The sequence below is a fragment of the Suillus discolor genome (genome assembly GCF_016758755.1).
Source record: "Suillus discolor strain FC423 chromosome Unknown F5147scaffold_78, whole genome shotgun sequence".
Taxonomy (NCBI): domain Eukaryota; kingdom Fungi; phylum Basidiomycota; class Agaricomycetes; order Boletales; family Suillaceae; genus Suillus; species Suillus discolor.
This window is the reverse complement of record NW_024541325.1, coordinates 39,410-57,441: the sequence shown is the minus strand read 5'-3', so window position 1 is coordinate 57,441 and position 18,032 is coordinate 39,410. Positions and strand designations below refer to the sequence as shown.

At 48.3% G+C, this 18,032-nt stretch overlaps 6 protein-coding genes across 6 annotated transcripts; 4 read left to right on the top strand and 2 right to left on the bottom strand.

The window, feature by feature from the left end:
• Positions 1–836: 836 nt before the first annotated feature.
• F5147DRAFT_719587 (uncharacterized protein) lies at positions 837–1,630 on the bottom strand. Its single transcript, XM_041438756.1, has 6 exons — positions 1,465–1,630; positions 1,384–1,411; positions 1,283–1,333; positions 1,155–1,225; positions 1,010–1,095; positions 837–959 (listed from the first exon to the last, which is right to left on the bottom strand). Exons 1-6 carry the CDS (start codon positions 1,546–1,548, stop codon positions 947–949), a joined length of 333 nt encoding a protein of 110 aa, XP_041287586.1. The 5' UTR covers positions 1,549–1,630; the 3' UTR covers positions 837–946.
• Positions 1,631–1,709: 79 nt separating this feature from the next.
• F5147DRAFT_407231 (uncharacterized protein) lies at positions 1,710–3,389 on the top strand. Its single transcript, XM_041429642.1, has 8 exons — positions 1,710–1,789; positions 1,843–1,895; positions 1,951–1,962; positions 2,015–2,099; positions 2,153–2,279; positions 2,330–2,401; positions 2,456–2,637; positions 2,699–3,389. Exons 1-8 carry the CDS (start codon positions 1,775–1,777, stop codon positions 2,918–2,920), a joined length of 768 nt encoding a protein of 255 aa, XP_041287585.1. The 5' UTR covers positions 1,710–1,774; the 3' UTR covers positions 2,921–3,389.
• A 1,584-nt stretch (positions 3,390–4,973) lies between these two features.
• F5147DRAFT_719574 (S-adenosyl-L-methionine-dependent methyltransferase) lies at positions 4,974–6,083 on the top strand. Its single transcript, XM_041438755.1, has 4 exons — positions 4,974–5,233; positions 5,283–5,505; positions 5,555–5,652; positions 5,706–6,083. Exons 1-4 carry the CDS (start codon positions 5,000–5,002, stop codon positions 5,961–5,963), a joined length of 813 nt encoding a protein of 270 aa, XP_041287584.1. The 5' UTR covers positions 4,974–4,999; the 3' UTR covers positions 5,964–6,083.
• Positions 6,084–6,169: 86 nt separating this feature from the next.
• On the top strand, positions 6,170–11,569 carry F5147DRAFT_642280 (uncharacterized protein). Its single transcript, XM_041433084.1, has 11 exons — positions 6,170–7,269; positions 7,320–8,927; positions 8,979–9,345; positions 9,402–9,473; positions 9,527–9,609; positions 9,668–9,815; positions 9,877–9,971; positions 10,031–10,247; positions 10,351–10,400; positions 10,453–10,732; positions 10,795–11,569. The coding sequence occupies exons 1-11, from the start codon at positions 6,249–6,251 to the stop codon at positions 11,159–11,161; spliced, it is 4,308 nt and encodes a 1,435-aa protein (XP_041287583.1). The 5' UTR covers positions 6,170–6,248; the 3' UTR covers positions 11,162–11,569.
• A 537-nt stretch (positions 11,570–12,106) lies between these two features.
• Positions 12,107–14,864, top strand: F5147DRAFT_719559 (uncharacterized protein). Its single transcript, XM_041438754.1, has 4 exons — positions 12,107–12,460; positions 12,624–12,692; positions 12,769–13,930; positions 13,986–14,864. The coding sequence occupies exons 1-4, from the start codon at positions 12,219–12,221 to the stop codon at positions 14,625–14,627; spliced, it is 2,115 nt and encodes a 704-aa protein (XP_041287582.1). The 5' UTR covers positions 12,107–12,218; the 3' UTR covers positions 14,628–14,864.
• Positions 14,865–16,099: 1,235 nt separating this feature from the next.
• F5147DRAFT_719555 (uncharacterized protein) lies at positions 16,100–16,546 on the bottom strand (the record flags this gene model as incomplete). The annotated part of the gene is made up of 1 exon (XM_041438753.1): positions 16,100–16,546. Exon 1 carries the CDS (start codon positions 16,458–16,460, stop codon positions 16,101–16,103), a length of 360 nt encoding a protein of 119 aa, XP_041287581.1. The 5' UTR covers positions 16,461–16,546.
• Between the last annotated feature and the right edge of the window lie 1,486 nt (positions 16,547–18,032).

The window sequence follows — 18,032 nt, the reverse complement described above, 5'->3', positions numbered from 1 at the left end:
AAAGTTAGTATAGTTATTGGCTGCTGGAGGTTATTGTAGCAGCTATCTTACATTTCGTTGGAATTGTCCAACGACTTTACAGCCACAGTCAATTGAAAAGGGAAAGGACTTGATCAGTTCAGACACGCGCCACCGCGGCGGAAGTGCAATACCAATGTTGGGATCAAGCCCAACGTCTCGGTGACATCAAGGCGTGAAGATTTAGTAATGAAACCTGCACTATGCTACACGATATCATGGTGAGCTGCCGATAATACACTTACGGCCGTTGACGATGTTGAGTAGCCCACTTGAAGGTTCATATAGCCTCATAACATCAGTCAGTGGAGACCTGCGTAAATCCAAAAGCTGCAGACGACACGAAATGAGGGACCGTTCTCGATGTGGTCACTGATTTGATGGACGGGCATATACAGACCGACAGACCTGAGAATACAATGCTTTTCTACTCGCTTGGGTGAGCTTGGAGGAGGTTGGTCAGATGTCCTGGTCCGATTGACTCTCTAGCTGGCTGTTTTCTCATACTATCAGTACATGTTGCTTAAAGGAAGGTAAAGGGGATTGCACTCCAGTGCCTGCGCAGACGTCAGAACTACGTATCTGCATCGCCCATGAAGTAGTAAGGAGGAATTACCTTTTCTAACGACTTTACCTGGCACGAACAGAGGAGACTGAGGTCATCTTTCAGGCGTGAAGCTGTGCGAAGTGACGATAAGATTCAGCTATATGTTTCCACGCATGGCCTTCTCGGTTCACATGCTGACGAGAACACTTGGTGTCTTCGAACCACGTTATGTCTTTCAGACAGCTTAAACAATGTTTGTTCATCCAAGAGATAGGTGCAATGCGGCATGAAAGCATTTCTATGATTGATACAGTGGATGAATAACGACATCTTACAGTAATAGAACAAGACATGGATGTAAAGGAGTTGAACATGCCACGATCACCGTCCGTATCTGTTATTCATACATCAGCAAAATTGAACCAGAAAGAAGAAGAAACACACTTCTGGAGCTCCCATTCACGATTATCAAGCGGACATACATTGCGCGTCTTGAGCCAACGTGAGATACAGTGGAAATGGAATGCGTGCTTTGGAAGGAGTGGCGGGGATGAGATCTAAAGGAGTCATCGAGTAGCGATAAACTCACGTTGCAAATCCCCCATGCAGCATTACATTCGTCTGTAGATGCTGATACCTGATTTGCCTGACAGTCGATACCTAAATGACAGCGTCCTTTGAGTGACGTTGGGATGAGATGCAAACAAGTAGACGCACAAAGATCCATGATATGATTTCTGCATATAGCGCAGTTGTCGACGACGATATCTGTGAGAGAAATTGAATGCTTCGATCAATTTTAGGGATAGGCAGCGTACCCCATGCCCAAAGAGATACTGCATTCCACTGAGCGACTTATCAACGGAGGGAGCGAGAGTATGAGACAGACAAGACCATACCTTCTTTACTTCGAATCGTTGCTTCCCGTCATCCTTTGCTTCCTTTTTGGAGGGTGCAGGAGTATCAACGTCCATGTCTGCCATCTTGATCTCAATTAACCTTGCGGATGTTCGAAAGCGAGCGTTCCTGTACCGGTGTGCTGTGCTTGGGCATGGTGTGATGAAGTGCATCTCCAAACATAGTACCACATTCACACGCCGTAGACCGATGATATCATCAGCATCTAATCAGCTCCAGCCTGCTAAGTGCATCTTGGCTACTGCGACCAAAGCTGCGACTCATCCAAGTCTACCTATAACCACACCAACCATGTTTTCAGTCACAGTAAATTCAACTAGTAGCATATTTGTTCTCTTTCCCTGACTTCAGCTTTTAAGGTCTCGAACATTTCCTCAAGCACCACTCAGGAGAAGCTTCATGAATTTTTCAGGTAATATAATACTTCACTCCATTGTTGCCAGTTCCTAATTTCACTGTGCTATCAGTTTCTGCGGGAAGTGAGTTTCGTATGCCTTCTTCGTCCTATGTTCGTGATTAACATTGATCTAGCATCAAGTCAATTGATCTCAAATCTGAGGGGCAATCCGCAGTTGTCACTTTTGAGAAACCTTCGTCTGTCGGTACAGCGCTTATGGTAAGACAACACACTAGAAATTCAAATCCGATTAACCAACACCTCATCCCTAGCTCAATGGCGGTACTCTAGACGGTGAACAACTCAACATCACCTCCGACGTCGAACACCACAATCATCAGGAGCAACCGCATCACTCAAGCTCACCTTTCGAACAGTCAGACAAGCCTAGAGCTGGAAGTACGTATTCCCCCTTTGTTATGGACTAGCATCTTGACATCTAAGTACAGTTGCCGCCGAATATTTGGCAAAGGGCTACTCACTTTCCGACCACATCTTGCAGCGAGCCATCGAAATTGACAGTGAGTCAATCCGTGTACCAAGTCGAATGTCAACTCACGCGTCTTCCTTGTTAGACAAGCAGGGGATTTCCAAACGGTTTTTAGATTATATGCGCGGCCTCGATACAACAGTTGGACAGAAAGCTCTCGGTTCCGACCAAACAGTATCCGGCAGAGTGCAATCAACGCTGCAGAGTGCCCGTACAAGGGCTAAGACCATCGACGAACAGAAAGGTTATTCCAAGGTTGCTCATGAGGTTAGTAGAATGATCTCTATCCGAATGAGTTTAACCCGCACGATTCCAGTACTACTCAAAGGCGATTTCATCTCCATTTGGAAAGTCTGTCCTCGAATTTTACACTAATACTTCAAAGCAAGTTCGTGACATTCATGAAGAGGCTCGTCGTATGGCCGACCAACATCCAGGCACGAGTTCATCTGCGGCCAATACCAGTGGCACACATGCCAGCAGTACCAATACGGCCGGACCTGACGCAGAACCTGGTCTCGCCACCCAAGCCTCTCCTACCATTGTTTGAAGGCATGATGGGCAAGGATCAAGTTGGTGTCGATGTCCTGTCTGACTGTAGGACAACACATTACATCACACTACGTTTTCAATGACTGAAACCTCTGTAATAATTTCTTTGTACCATATGATCTGGCTGCCTTTTCCTACAGGTAGAAAGTCTGATATATACTACCACGAGCATCGGCAATGCCAACACTTGTAGTGGCGAGACATCCGCTGTGCCTGGCTTCTTCAACTGTCATGTCGTTCGAAGGAAATGCATCTTTTTGGTCGTCAGTGTGCTAATTCGGCAGCGGGTTGCAGTAGCCAGGTAGTTGTGGTATGCGCTTATGATGGCTGGATTCATGTCTAATGAACAATAAACGGCATCACCGCAGTTTTGGATCATGTGTCACGACTGCACAAGTCATAGTGACACATCTTAACGCAAATGAAAGAGGCCAAGGTATATTACAGGACCGGTGGTTCGCTGTAGCAATAGGTCGGAAGTAAACGGCGGTAAGAGAACTTCAATCTCGGCAGCCTACAACACAATCATCGGCGATTAGCACTAGCCTTGTTTTCTCGCAGAGCCGGTGAGTAATAAATTATAGACTGAATTGACATACGAGAGGTTGCCACAACTAGGCAGAAAGCAATTAGAATGCCCTCAAGTCACCATGGACATGAAATTTCCGTGTGTTCAGGATGGCCAGTGCCACGGCTCAGTTCGGTCCCGATATAATGATATCGCCCGCCGGGAAGCCACGTACCACAGAGAAGATCGACGAATGGAACGTTTATACCAGAAAAGGTCTGTACAAGTGTAAGAATTTCATATACTGTAACCAACTTATCTCTTGACTTATCTTCCAGTCAACTCCTGCAGTTGTGAGTCACTGTTTTAATTATAAAAAGTTTCGTTTGATCCGCGGCAAGAACCGCATTTACAGCTGCTCGTGCTTCTTGTTGAGATGACTTCGATGGTGCAGATTTCGTATTGCGACCGCATGGTTTGAATGCAGTAATGAATAGTAAATGAATCCCGAAGTCAAAGCCGAAGTGTCATCGTGTATTGCAAGCTAAAGGCAAACTCAGCCGGTGACCCAACTTCTTCTTTCTCAGATTTACGTATCGCGGAACTTCTAGTGACACCGAAACTCAAGCACAAGTTCAAGTTGTACAACTCGGTCACCGGTGTACAAAGGATCATCAATATCATCAATCGTACGCTCCAGGATCCGCCACAATTCTGTCATCCTTGGTTCTACCCGACCACGATATCTTCGCCGTAGCTCATTTTCATTCTGTCGCGAAGACTTGTTGACATGTCGAATCCCCACATGGCCACGAATACCAGCGAATACTCCGGCGAAGCGCAAGCATATCAAGATATGCTTGCTTGAAGCCTCATCGATCCTTATGCGAAGGCCGATACATGAATAGTTCAGGATTCATCCGCCTCAGCCAGGTGCCAGACCGAGCCCGAGCTGCGTATCTATCCCAAACAGTTCAAGGTGTGTTCCTCACCCGCATAGACCACAAACTATGTCTCAGGTCCCCGACCCCGCGGTGCCGTATTGCGAAAAACGTATGGTTCGTATGATTGCTCACCCAACCATAATTCACTTCGCTGGTTTACAGACAATCAATATATGATGGAAGATCATACTCAACTTGGAATACATCAATCACAAGCGGCTCAGAGAAAAATCTCGAACACACTCATCGCCGATTTACTGTGTAGCCGTTAAATCCGCTTTTCTTGATCAGAGTTTCAGGACTATGCCATGTGCTTAGTAGACTTCCCTTATCCAGAGTCCAGGGTACTCACTGGTCCCAGGTCGACCATCTTTCTCTGTCCGACCGTCAGTCTGGTTTCGGCCGAGTTCACTGGCACTGATTACCATGCAGTCGCTTTTAGTAGCTAGCCTGAATAGCCTATGGTCCTACCGTGATCCAACGCCTGAGGTATCACGTATCCATACAGGTGTGCCTGGAACTTCGGCCGATCAGTGCAATGCCGAAGCTTCCCGATACATGAACACGAGTTGTTAAAGGTCCGCCGCTTGCCAGAGTTATTGCAGTTCTGCGGCTCCTCGAAGGCATGGCTTCTCAAGACCATTCGTCAACATCGGACTACTCTGCATCGAATTACAACCAGACAGCGGCATTTGTATATTCTACTGAGTACACTGCACCCATTTTGTCCCTTTTGAAACCTTCCATTGGCGAAAGAATCGTTGACTTTGGATGTGGGACCGGGGAACTGACCTTGCGGATCCAAGAAGCTGTTGGTGCGAGTGGGTTCACTGTTGGTATTGACTACAACAATGACATGGTTTGTATGAACTGAGTTGCTACCTAACCAATATTGATGTCTTTGTCAGGTTTCCAAAGCTTTAGTGAACGGGGTTAGGCACGCATACATATCTGACCTTCAAAACATTCAAATACCTCCTGTGTTGGAGAACTCTTTCGATGCTGTCTTCAGCAATGCCGTACTACATTGGTGTAAACAGAATCCGCGCGGAGTTCTGGATGGGGCAAAGCGGCTGCTCAAGGTCGGTGGGCGTTTTGTATGTGAGATGGGTGGGTTCATGAATTGTATCGGTAAATCTACGCTATTGAGTGGATACATCTTTAATGACGACAAATGCAGGCGTTCGGATCGGCCTTCACCGGGCTGTCAAAAGGCGAGGTTACGAGCCCGATAAAATGGATCCCTGGTACTTTCCGACAATCGAAGAATATCAAAGGGTCTGTCATGTGTTGAATGGCTGTCAGCTGCTCATATTTTTTTGGCTGCGTAGTTATTGCAAAGCGCGGGTTTCCGCGTTAATACCATTGATTTGGTTCCAAGGATGACGCCACTGCTGGACGGTGGGCTCCGTGGATGGCTTCAACTTTTCGCGCGCCGAACGTTCCTGAAGGAATTTAGTGACCAGGAGGCCGCCGCTATCATAGACGAGGTTGTGGATATGTGTGAGGTTGACATGAAGGACAAAGAGGGGAATTGGGCTCTCATGTACGTTCGATTGAGATTCTTGGCAACCCTTGATAGCCCTTGATAGCCCTTGATGGAACTGTTACTAAAGAATGATGCGCAAAGTTGACCGTAAAGATGTTTTATTTAATTATGACGGATATGATCCCTCACTTCCATAACTCTGCTAAGGAGTATTCCCAGACTATCCCCTATAGGCAAAAAAAGAAATGATTGCTAAATAAGGGTACACTCGGACCAACAAGAAAGAGAACGGTCACGTGGTGAAAACTCACGCCGCGTGCCAGAACTCGGCTAGAGTCTTGCAAGTTTCAACGCTGCAACGTTTAACACTCTTGCTTTCAGTGCCATGGCGGAAGCTCGTCCGGCATGGATGACGGACGATTTAGATGAAGAATGGATAGACGAAGACGAAGCATCGTCCATGGGTACTCAGTCCATCTCTCTCACAACTCCGTTACCTGGCTACCTGCGAACCCCAAGTCAAGCTCAGGATGACACTGAGCCACTTCCAGTAGCACCTGAACCAGTTGGTACGTTTTTAATCCGCGAGGATATACCCATTCCAGCTCTCTTGCAAAAGACGCCAGGACGACAACCTAAGAGGGGCATCATTAAAGACTTCTTCAGTCCTTTAGCACTCGAGAAAATGTTCGAGCCACCTTCACCACCTCCTTCGAAGCCAATTGTACTTGCGTTCCAGTGTGCTCCAACAATTCCTTCTCGCCTATCTCAGGCCTACACGCCAAACGACTCACAGACAGACCTCGAACCAGGCAAGCCTACGGTACCCTCCCTCAATTCACTTGCGCCGCCCGGATCTAGTGTAGAATGCAAATTCACTTTTGCTGTTCCTCGCACAAATGGTAGTTTGCCTCAGGGAGAAAGCACGCCAAGTGTTTACAGCATCGCGCGACCTCCCATGACAGACCCGCGCCTACGCCTTTTCCAGCTTCAGTACGACACATTCACGCGTGATCACTTGTCGGCAATGGTCGATTCAATAGCAATTAATACGCCTTCTGGTGGAAGCGCAGAAGGCAATGGTTCTTCCAGGAGCATCCTACGCCCAGGATTGATCAACGTGCAAGAGGCTACCGTCTCAGACGATACACCTATTCGCAGCATCAAACGGGTTAAACTCAGCCCCCCAGGCGACTATTATGGCGAAGGCGATGGTGTGGGTGCTACCATCGCAAGGCCAATGGTCTCAAGGGTAGACTATGTTGGCGAGTCTCGTTCCCTCATGCAACAGATCAAGGCCGCACGCGATTTCTCCACGATTTCTACTACGGCAGGTCCGCAGTTCCCTGAAAGCCAAGCAGACGATAGAGCTGAGGCTCTCAACGCGCAGTCTAAGCCTTCATCAGGTATGTAAATCATTGGCGTATGTACATGTCAATCGCCAACGCTTGCATAGGTACTGGTACCTCTGTCCTTCGCGTCCCCGATGATCGTAGCGCGGTTACTACAAGTTCATCGACAGCCGTAACTGCTCCCAGTAATAATTCGTCTCTGGCATATCGCCATCAAGCAGCGACCTTGATGCAGCAGATCAAAAATGATATTCGAGGGTCAAAACGTCTTTTCTCAAGTGCTACTGACATATCCCATTTCACCCATGCGGACGACATTTCACGTATTGAACGCTCGTGCGACAGCGTATGCTCTGTATCTCAAGTTAACCTCAGCAAGAAGAAAGTCAACAAGTTCGGGTCACCCCGCAGGCCGTCATCTTCCTTCAAGAGCTACCGCAGTCCACGGAAAGCGTCGCGCAATACCATCGCTGAGGATGCTGACCGAACGTTGGAGCACGAAATGTCCAATATGTCCATTGAAGCACCCTGGCAGCATCTAGTTACATCCGTGTCTATCACACCTAATACAGGTCTCAATAACGTCCCGCACATTCGGGTAACTCCTTCGACAAGTCAGCATTCTATGGCACATGCTCCTGAACAGATCCCCTCTTCGTATCCCTCATCTTCGACCCGCTCTGGCCCCAATGAGGATATTAACAGGATGGTGTCCTCTAGCACAGCTTCTGGAACCATAACCACGACGAGCAGTGCACCCTCGTTCGTCAAACACGCTGGTCCAGTTCAGATCACCCGCATCGCGCCATCGGATGTACCAGCTCTCCCACAGAGAGTTGGCCGTATGGTCTATGACAAGGATCTCATGAAGTGGGTGAGGGTCGCTACTCGTTCGGCCTCAGATGCCGAGGACCAGCGCAATCAGACAACTTGCACCGGCACAGATGGAGATAGTGAGGATCCATTCAAAGACATAGAGAGCCTGAAGGAAGATGACTCCAGGGAAACGCATGGAAGCGCGCACATAGATGTTGAAGGTGATATCCCTGAAGCTGGAGGAGAGCATGATGAGATGGAGAGCAGTCGCGTTGAAGAGGCCGAAGAGGATGTGGAGCTAAATGATCAGGAAGAAGTTGACCTGACATCCTTTTCCTTCGACGGGCCATCGATCGCGGCTGTCCGCATTATGCCATCGGATGATTCGGAAGGAGAGGGGGAAGTGCAAACAAGTCATTCCGAATCAGACAATCGTCATGGAACTGCGCTTGGGGGTGAAGGCGAGGACGCTGCTGCTGTCTTTGAATCGGAGGATGAATGCTCGCCTGCTCCTGTGTCCGTCCGGCCTGCTTCGAACTCTACTGCGGTAGCTACGCCAGTTGCGCCACAATGTCGGTCATTATCGCTTACCACTCCAATGCCCCGCTCGGCCCTGAAGAGCACGAGCGTTACTCCCGTGTCAGCTATGAAGGACTCGAGCCGTGACCGGCACGGCACTCCAGCGCAACGACTAGGCCACTGTCGTTCCGTAAGTTTTTCTGATGGAAAGAGGGACGGGCCTATACGGGGCCTGAATCCAAAAGGCCACGAGAGTGATGACGACGTGGGTAGCCTGGCTACGAGTACTTCAGAGCATGACCCTGCACAGGGGCTATTCATACCCTCGGCAAGGTCCAGACGCATAGCGGAGATGATGGAGAACTTAGAAAGCCCTGGTGAGTTAGCATCATGCCGCAAGTGTGTTGCTCAGTGTTGATGTATGGCAGGGTTTGATAACGTCTCGCCCACGAAGCCATCAAGTTCGGGCCGTCCACCGACAGAAGAACTTCAACCTTTCGCTCCTAGGCGGCCGAGTAGTCAAATGGCTATCGCCGATTGTAATGGATCGACCCATCGTGTGTTCTCAACGTCACAGAAGAGTCGTTTAAGTGGGAGGGACCAGAAGACAAACGCTACTTTCCTGACTGAGTGCTCCTTTGGCTTGGCGCATGACCGACTCGTGCAGGTGATCACCGATGTTCAGCCATTTGAGCCACACTGGGACGAGCTGCACAGTATTGATCTTTCTCGCAAGTCGTTGGACGGTGTGACTCGACTGAAGGAGTTTCTACCGAAGTTAGATTCTCTAGTATTGTGAGTTGCTACCTACGGAAGCAAATACCGACGGCTGCTGACGTCTTCCGAATTAGAAATCATAATCAGCTGTCATGGCTGAGCGGCATCCCCAATTCTGTGCGGACGCTTTCTGTCGCTCACAACTTGTAGGCTTTTTGCTAAATTCAAGTTACTTCCACTGACATCGCGCCCTTTGAAGATTGACAGGTGTCACTTCATTTAGTTACCTGCAGAACATTGAAAGCCTTGACATAAGTCATAATGACATCGACTCCTTAACACGTGGGTACTGAGCACCGTGTCGACAAAAGTGAGCTGACAGGCAAATATGTTTTTCCAGAACTGCAGTGTCTTCGGCACTTGAGGGAGCTACGAGCTGATGGCAATCGCATTACCAGCATCGACGGCCTTCAGAAATTGGATGGGCTGACCAAGCTCAGTCTACAAGGCAACCAAATTCAAGAAGCCGATTTTGCCAAATATCGATGGTACGATCAAATCTTTCCAAGCCTCCTATCTTTTACTCCCTAGTGACCAACAAACATATAGGCCGCGTTTGGAGATGCTAAACCTGAGCGGGAACTGTATTTGCAGTATCCTGAACTTGGCATCAAGCCTACCTGCACTAATTGCACTCAATGTCGGTGTGTAATCTAACCACATATTGCGTGGGGCCCTGGATAACAAGCGCAGGTTCCTGAAGACAATAATATAGTGGACAATATTGAGCCTGGTGGCATAATGCCAAGATTACGGATCCTTCGAGCTAGCAGCAACCGATTGAGGCGCCTGAGCATTGCCCCATTCCCAAACCTCCGCACGCTTTACCTGGACAACAATTTTCTCGACACTCTCGTAAAGGCGGAACGCCTTAGTAAGCTGGAGAATCTTAGCATGCGAAATCAAACTTCTTGTGGATTGTGAGTGCACAGCGCCTCGGTGTTTGGGTTAACGTCATTCACGGAACACTTCATTATACCGTTCCTTGTTCCCTTGATGATGGGATGGCTATGTGATCTACAGCTACCTTTCGACCCGGCAGTTCCGCGATGTAAAGCGACTATACCTTTCTGGTCCGTATAGCAAAACTGTGGTCACTTGAGGCAGGGCTCATCCGTTTTCTAGGGAACAAACTCAAGAGTGACTTCATCGACGAGCCCTGTTACAATTTGCTGTACCTTGAGGTAGCCGCTTGCCGGCTCACCTCTCTCCCACAGGATCTCGCGCGTCTAACGCCAAACCTAAGGGTCCTGAATCTCAATTACAACTTTTTGAACGATGCGCTCTCCCTGGAGGGGCTTACCAGACTTAAGAAGCTGACTATGATTGGTTCGCGCTTGAAGGGGACTAAACAGCTGATCCGCATATTACAGCGTATGCCTGATGTGGAAATGGTTGATTTCAGGTGAGAAATTTGACCCTAGATTGACCCTTTAGGTGTGTGTTAAATGTTGATGGATTACGCAGGATGAATCCGTGTACACTTGGGTGGTATCTACCGCTTCTGGTGAAAGACTTACCAGGGGCACTACAACCATCTGAGAGAACTGAGGATGGTCAGCTCAGGGGTGAGAAGGGAAGCACAGAATATGGATGGCAAGAACTAGACTCGAAGTTCCGCCGGGACCTCCCGGATGATGCATATGTCGGCCGCCTCGCATATCGAGGGCTGATCATGCGAGCATGTCCCAGGATAGGGATGTTGGATGGTGTTGAGGTTTCGGAGAAGGAACGGACGAAGGCTGATCAACTGCTGCAGGGGATGATGGCCAAGAGTAAAATTAAGGGGGGTAAGGGGAAGTCAGGGACAATCGGCGCTGGTGGCACAAAGTGATTCCTGGTGACCGACTCCAGTGCATTGATCGAATTGGGATGTTTGCATTGTGATGTATTTGCGGTGTTTGTAGATCACAATATATCATACTGTAGGTATCCTGGATCAAGTAAGTGGAACTTTGTTACGTGAATGGAACGGGGCAAGATTGATGGGTTTGAAGCGATGATGATCTGAGAGAGGTCGATCCCGAAGCTTAGTGGGGGTAAGGACGTACGAGGGTGACGATGATTTTAAGTTTGGTGTATGGTGTTGGGGCAAGGAAGTAGTTGCGATCGATGCGGAAGGCCGCTATCGGAAATGTGGAACGAGCTGTATACTAATTGTGGAAGGCTACCGACCGTTGGCGGTGCAGAGAAACGTAAGTGAACCCTATTGGAACGGCTTAAGGGGAGAAATGAAGTCCGCGCATGAAAGAGTGCCTGAAGGAGGTGTAGCGCTGGAAGGATCTGAAACTTGGGCCCCTCGAGGCGTATAAGATTGAATAATATAACTATATGTGGGGTACGTTAAGTATCTATGATACATATTTGATTCTATTTGATTGGACTTTGGTTACGACTTGGCCGTGAGTATTTTTTTTATTACGGTACCGTGTCGAGAACTTACAACTTGACAGGACACAACTCGTGAGATCAAAGACTTTCAATCTGAAAAAAATCGTTTGAAACTGTGAAAACGGGACCGAGGAGGTGTTCGCATGGTCTTTCGCTAACGAGGGGCGCTGTGGGCAAAAAAACCTATTTTATGAAAAAGAAGTATTCTAATTGGGTTGATTAATTTGCACAGCCCATCTTTTTTTACCCCAACAACAACTCATCTTTAGTACTCAATTTACAATTTCTACCACATTAAAATCAAATAAACTCGGGGGTGTATACCACCCCGATTACACTTATATAGACGCTCGGGCAAAGGGCCGCTGATGTGATTTGCCGAAGTAGATGCTATTCGCTACCGACAAGCGTTCGCCGCGCGCAGGAAGTGTTATGTGACGATGACGCGCTGATGTCGGGATTGTGTATTATCGGCTGTGGAGGAAAGGGTTCAATTTCCCATGAGGGGTGCCTCGAAGGTTGTCTATCGGGTTTTTTTCATAGCTTATTCCAGCTTTAATAATTTCATTTTTCTTTCTTTTCCCGACTCGGATTTCCTTTCCCTTTCTTTATTTAAAATCCCGTCCATCAATCCACCATTCCTCTCATTACACCCTCGTCCTCTTCAAATGATTGAGCAAAAGTCAAGTTCTCCCCTCGCTATCAGCTCTTACAACGTTGCCCAGTTACAGTTATCCTTACAGTGAGTAATCCAGTTTTTTTAAATTTCTATTCCAATCAAGATTTCATAATCCGACTGTCATATGTCAAGATCATGTCTTGTCAAATATTGTTTTACAATCTTTCTTTCCTCTCTCATCATCATCATCACATCAAAGAGCTGCTCAGTTGACCCCCATCTTCAGACTTGGTCCAAAAGTCGACCCTGTTCCCTTCTCGGACGATTTATCAAACTGTGCCTCTCCGGCTATCCTGTGGGTTATTCGTGCCTTGTCTTGCCGCCTCCCGATCCCCATATCTGACTTGTCTCGTTTATTATATTTACTTTAGTCCCACAGACTCCGACTTTGATTATCCTACTCGTCGAATGTCAAGCTCTACCGTCTCGGCAGAGACAGAGAGCAGTGCAGCCTCTCGCCCTGAAAAGCGTCCCTTGTCTCCCTCTAGTTCTCCACAACCCCTCAGAACTCGCCCTTCCTTCTCCTCAGACCACCAGTCTTCCTGGCATTTTGACTCGACTCATCATAGTCCTCAACAAGACGACAAGGCATTAGAGACTGGTCTCGACAATTCAAAGGTACAATTACCTTCCATATTTACTACCTTTGAGGATCCCTTTCGTCGTGCTTCCTTACCTGCTCTTTCACAAGACTCAAATCCTCGCTACCGATCCGCTCCATACCCTCCCACTCATCTCCGTCGCGCATCGCACGCGTCCTCTAACCAGTCTAGTCTCGGTTCATACCATTTCCCACCTCCTTCCGATACCTCTGAGTTCCAAGATAAATCTTCTAGCCGTCCTCGCTTGACTGCTGACACACATCTCAATTACTCCTACGGAGACTCCCCCTCATACCTAAATACAGCCCTTTCCAGTACAACTACCCCCAGTTCCCATTTTCCCTCTTCCACTTTCACATCGCCCCTCACCCCTGACATCAAACCTCAGGGCGTCCCTGCTTCAGGATACATAGAATCCGACAGTTGGAACGACTCCCCCTCTGGTATTGTTCGCCCGAGCTCGACAGGCCAGTTACCAAACACCCTCAATAAGTACGACGACAGCGTCAGACAGTCCTCCTTTAGCACTTCCCAGATGTTTTCCGCTACTCCACGTCTTCCTCACCAACAGGATCGTAGACTCTACCCCTCCTCAGTTCAACCTAAGGACGACTGGAATTTTTCTAATCAGGATTATGCCTTTTCCTCAAACAGTCCGTCATTAAATACGACGAACAGTCCAGTACCCTCCGCAGCACCAGCGCCAGCAACAACCTCCTCCCCTACATCTCACTCCCCTCCGTCTGCCCCATCTACATTAGCTGAACGCCCCATGCGGAAGAGGGGCAAGTTGCCCAAGGAAACGACAGATTATCTCAAGGCCTGGTTACATCGTCACTCAGATCATCCATACCCAAGCGAGGAGGAGAAAAAGCAGCTTTGCCATGCCACTGGATTGAGCATGAGCCAAGTGTCCAATTGGATGATTAATGTCCGTATTTTCTACCTATCCTCCTCGTCATCCAATTAATTAACATAACTCGCAGGCTCGCCGCAGGATTTTAGCTCCCGCCCACCGAGCAGCACAGGGACCTACCACCTCTGCCCCATATCCCTCTTCCACTCGCACTGTGCCCGCTTCCTCACTCTTAGATCCGGTTGCGCGTCGTGCTTCACTACCTGCAGAAAGTCTGCAGTTGTATCACCCCATGTCTCTCCAGTCGCTGCAAGGAGGCCACGGCCACCAGAACTCAGCGTCTGCAGAATTCGGCGGAAGTGGCCGACAACTTCTCGCACGCCCAGCTCACTACACTGGTGGTGGTGGCGGCGGCGGAGGCAGTCTAGACTACTCCCAGAATAGACTTGGGCTGTCCACTTACAATCTTGGACACAACCATCACTCTGGGAGTGGAGGGCAGTCCGGCTATCTTCCATCAGGCGTTCCGATGTCCGCACCCCCCTCCCTTCCACCCAACCCTTTTGGGTCTCACAATATGCACAATCAATCCTCGTTGTATTCTGCACAGCATCACCATTCGTCGTTGTCTCCTGGCTTCATTTCAAGCCCATCCCAGAGCTCGCCGAGGTTGCCCGCCCACTCGGCGGATTCGCAGTCGCATTCCTACTATAGCGAAGGACCATTGCATCCATCTGTAAATGCTGGGCCTGCTTATTCAGCTCCACAGTGACCACGACGCTGTAACAACATTGAAATCCTATGTGGATGCCTTTGTTTTATCGAAAAACAACGTTCGTGTAACAATATTATTATTACTGACTACCTAAAGCAACCTAATCATTGTACTACTCGTATCACCTTCTTGAGATCACACACCCCAGCCTTTGCCAAGTGTTCTTCGTTGGCCACTAAAATTGCACATCCCAATAAAACAATTAAATTTTTGTTCACCGGGTTCGGGCCCAGTCTGTTGCGACACATTTCTCCCACTGCGGTGTTGCACATGATCCTGCGGAACCTCTACTTCTCGTGTCTGCCGCTTGCAGCCGATCTGATTCTTGATTCCTGTGTTCTGGGGTTCTATCTCTCAGCGCTGCTTCTTATGCTGAGCCCGGATCTCCCTTTTTCATAATGAAATCTGGGTACTGCGAAGTCCTATAGTAATCAGACCGTTACCTGCATTATTTGATATTAACACCTCGGGATGTGATATTTCCCCATTCCGGGTAGGTTCCGGACCGTCTGATGGCAGTGTGCGATTGAGTTGGAACGTTCGGGATCACCATCATTCGGCGCTAAGGGCTAGCGATTTGCTAACTCAGGACACCAACTTCATTTTACCTGCTCAGGAAAATACGTTCCGAAAGTTTGCAGAAGATGCCGTGGATCAATCCGCAAGCTCGACCGCTGGAGTCGACTCATCGCCGATCATCATGACCTAACCGAAGCTAACCGCAAAAGGACAGTCCTCATATGTACGACACGGTCGCGGTACACTGGTGAGAAATGGGCGACAGTGCGGAGGGCCCAGATCACCATTTATGCACCTCCTTCGATCCGTTGACTCCTTCGTTACGGCGCCAAGCGCTTTAACTTTATCACTTTTAGGACGGGAGCGTGTACATGCTCACGTGAGGCCAAAAGCTCCTGAAAACGGCCACCGCCCCGTTGGGATGGCTACGCATTGCCCCCATTATCCCATTCAAGGCGCTTCAGGAACTCCACTCCGCGCTCGATTCAGTACAACAATGATGTAAGTGCAGGAACGGTGGTGGCGTCACTTTAGCCTTCATATCTGACTTTAGTTCATTTGTGCGGAGAAAATGCACCGCACCGTACGTACTATTGGTATATTGATTGCACAGCTATCGAGAATGGAAAGGGGAAGATCACGCCAAAAAAAACAATGAGGAATAATAGTATTTTAAAAACACACCCAAAGATTGCCCAAAAAAACATATAGATAAGTGGCAAGGCACCTCTCCCATCCTTCGCTTAGAAGGTCGAGAACGACAATCAGGCGAAGCACATACGACATGACTTGCCGTTGGTCTCTCATGCGTGAACTGGCCGCCGAAAATCGGTGTCAAGAATCCTCGAGAGGGTACGAACCTGGCAAAATAGGTGGTGGTGGGTACTTCCAGCAACCCTGGCGTGAATTTACGATGCCGTACTTGATACGCGCACAATGACAAGATCAATGTCATCCTTCGATGCGGGATAACTGACATGTAGCTTCCAGAACATGGCCTCTGATTTTACCACAGAGCGAAGGACGACACTGCACGAGAGAAATAGCTACAGCGTGTGTCATACCGCCGCAGCAATCAAAACCAAAGAAGCGAAGGGAAAAATTGACAAAATCAACAGAATAGGGTGGCGGGGAATATCTTCGATCATTTTTACCCGAGGGAATTAAAAGAAACAGACGGAAACTGCCAGAGCGCGGCATGAATGACGGGAAGTGTCCAGCATGGGCACCCAAATGACAATAATCCGATGCCACAAAACATAAAATAAAATGCAAGAGCGGACACTTACTTGGACGCCTCTCAACGGCCATTGGCGGGTCTATAGAAATCCGAGCTCACGAGAACAGGAATGTCTTGATCCTAGGGAGCCAAAAATATCAACCCAACTCGCAACTCTACAAACAGAATGATACGGCGGAATAATTCGATCAATGATCCATCTATCTTATGACCGTACCTGACGGGACAAGTTCGCGTGCGTGATAACACATAGGAGAACTAGTATGTGACCGCGTGTTCATGGGAAAGCAAAGTGTAAGGCCCGCAGTGAGTAGCGGTCCGCCTCACACTAAGAAAGCAGAAGGCACCTGCTTTGCGATGGCAAACCTGAATGAAGCCAATGTCTCCATGACTCTCATTCAGGAACGTAAGCATGTCAGAATAAAGTCCTTGGATTTCTTTAACTTACTCAGGAAGGTTCTGCCATCGTTCAATATTCAGGCCTGTCTCGATGCGCTGTCAGGCAAAATAAGATGGAATGCGAGGGAACGTGCCTGGAAGAGTAAGCGTTTTCCCCCCACACGTCCTTCTTGTTGATAGCCTGAATGGGTATGGTGATAATGCTTTCTAATCTTGATAGAAGACCTGGACTCCCCACTCCTGTCGAGAAAGGTTTTCGCCGCTGATATTTGGTCATCCTTGGTCACAACTCTCATTATCCAGGTTACTGGGGTATGCAATCTGAATATCTGGCGAACAAACCAGTCGAGATAATGTAGGTTCCCACCAATATTGTTAAGACTCGGCGAATTGATAAGAACTATTCAAAGAGCCTTGTGAAGCGCTCTCTGTCTGTCTGGAGATTTGGCCCGACTACACAGACACTATGTCAGTGCAGAGCACGTTGTTTCATAGCCCGCGATCAGAAAAATCAAAATCTGACATAAAATTTAGTCTGTGCCCATGTGCTGAGAAATGGAGGCTTCGGGATTGGAGGCCACTGCATTAACGGTAAATTGCTGAAACATACCAAGAACGGTCAGGAGGTCCCTTTGTCTTGGAACATTCCTTTTTGTAAAAGCGTCCTAAAGGCGATAAGCTATAGCGCAATGCAATTGAGATGCACGTGCACATGCGCGACGCCGCTGATTAACGACTCCGCCACAGGGCAAGATTCGTTAGCAGCGGAAGAGATAGCTCGCTCACAAATAGTCTTAGCAGGGGTATCCAAGTCTCGAATATAGGTCTAAGCGCTAGTTGCCGTGCAGCAGTGAAGATTACATAGTAGGCATTGGCTAATTTGTCGTTTGCCCCTGCTGAGGCGTTGGATTGCCATGGTGCCCAAACCCTGTAAGGGTAATGATCAATACTTCATGAATATAACAAGTCTACAAAAAACTACCAGCAAGTTCAATGACGTCCAAGTTGCTTTTTATAACCAGACAATGCCATTCATGGATTGCGAACCATGCTCTTGGACGGCCTAAATCGAAATATCCTGCAGCTGCAAAGGCGTACTTAGATCGGCAGTAGGCTATGATCTTGCCTGATCCGCTCTGTCCGAAAACACTGGATAGAGAGTTTTAATATACGCAGCCGTGAATGCCGGAGCCTAAAATACGGAAGCAGTGTGAACATAATCAGTAATTTTTTTGCAGTGCACA

What these genes read in the sequence shown, in the direction of transcription:
- F5147DRAFT_642280 (XM_041433084.1), top strand. Translation starts at nt 6,249, where the DNA reads ATGGCGGAAGCTCGTCCGGCATGGATGACGGACGATTTAGATGAAGAA. An exon ending in GGAGAACTTAGAAAGCCCTG is followed by an intron (nt 8,928 to 8,978) that starts GTGAGTTAGCAT and finishes GATGTATGGCAG; the next exon opens with GGTTTGATAACGTCTCGCCC. An exon ending in AAAGCGACTATACCTTTCTG is followed by an intron (nt 10,401 to 10,452) that starts GTCCGTATAGCA and finishes TCCGTTTTCTAG; the next exon opens with GGAACAAACTCAAGAGTGAC.
- F5147DRAFT_719587 (XM_041438756.1), bottom strand. Translation starts at nt 1,548, where the DNA reads ATGGCAGACATGGACGTTGATACTCCTGCACCCTCCAAAAAGGAAGCA. An exon ending in AACGATTCGAAGTAAAGAAG is followed by an intron (nt 1,412 to 1,464) that starts GTATGGTCTTGT and finishes TAAGTCGCTCAG; the next exon opens with TGGAATGCAGTATCTCTTTG. An exon ending in CTGCATGGGGGATTTGCAAC is followed by an intron (nt 1,096 to 1,154) that starts GTGAGTTTATCG and finishes CTCCTTCCAAAG; the next exon opens with CACGCATTCCATTTCCACTG.
- F5147DRAFT_719574 (XM_041438755.1), top strand. Translation starts at nt 5,000, where the DNA reads ATGGCTTCTCAAGACCATTCGTCAACATCGGACTACTCTGCATCGAAT. An exon ending in TTGACTACAACAATGACATG is followed by an intron (nt 5,234 to 5,282) that starts GTTTGTATGAAC and finishes TGTCTTTGTCAG; the next exon opens with GTTTCCAAAGCTTTAGTGAA. An exon ending in CAATCGAAGAATATCAAAGG is followed by an intron (nt 5,653 to 5,705) that starts GTCTGTCATGTG and finishes TTGGCTGCGTAG; the next exon opens with TTATTGCAAAGCGCGGGTTT.
- F5147DRAFT_407231 (XM_041429642.1), top strand. An exon ending in CTGTCGGTACAGCGCTTATG is followed by an intron (nt 2,100 to 2,152) that starts GTAAGACAACAC and finishes CCTCATCCCTAG; the next exon opens with CTCAATGGCGGTACTCTAGA. An exon ending in AGACAAGCCTAGAGCTGGAA is followed by an intron (nt 2,280 to 2,329) that starts GTACGTATTCCC and finishes ATCTAAGTACAG; the next exon opens with TTGCCGCCGAATATTTGGCA.
- F5147DRAFT_719559 (XM_041438754.1), top strand. Translation starts at nt 12,219, where the DNA reads ATGAGGGGTGCCTCGAAGGTTGTCTATCGGGTTTTTTTCATAGCTTAT. An exon ending in CAGTTACAGTTATCCTTACA is followed by an intron (nt 12,461 to 12,623) that starts GTGAGTAATCCA and finishes CCCCATCTTCAG; the next exon opens with ACTTGGTCCAAAAGTCGACC. An exon ending in TGTGCCTCTCCGGCTATCCT is followed by an intron (nt 12,693 to 12,768) that starts GTGGGTTATTCG and finishes TATTTACTTTAG; the next exon opens with TCCCACAGACTCCGACTTTG.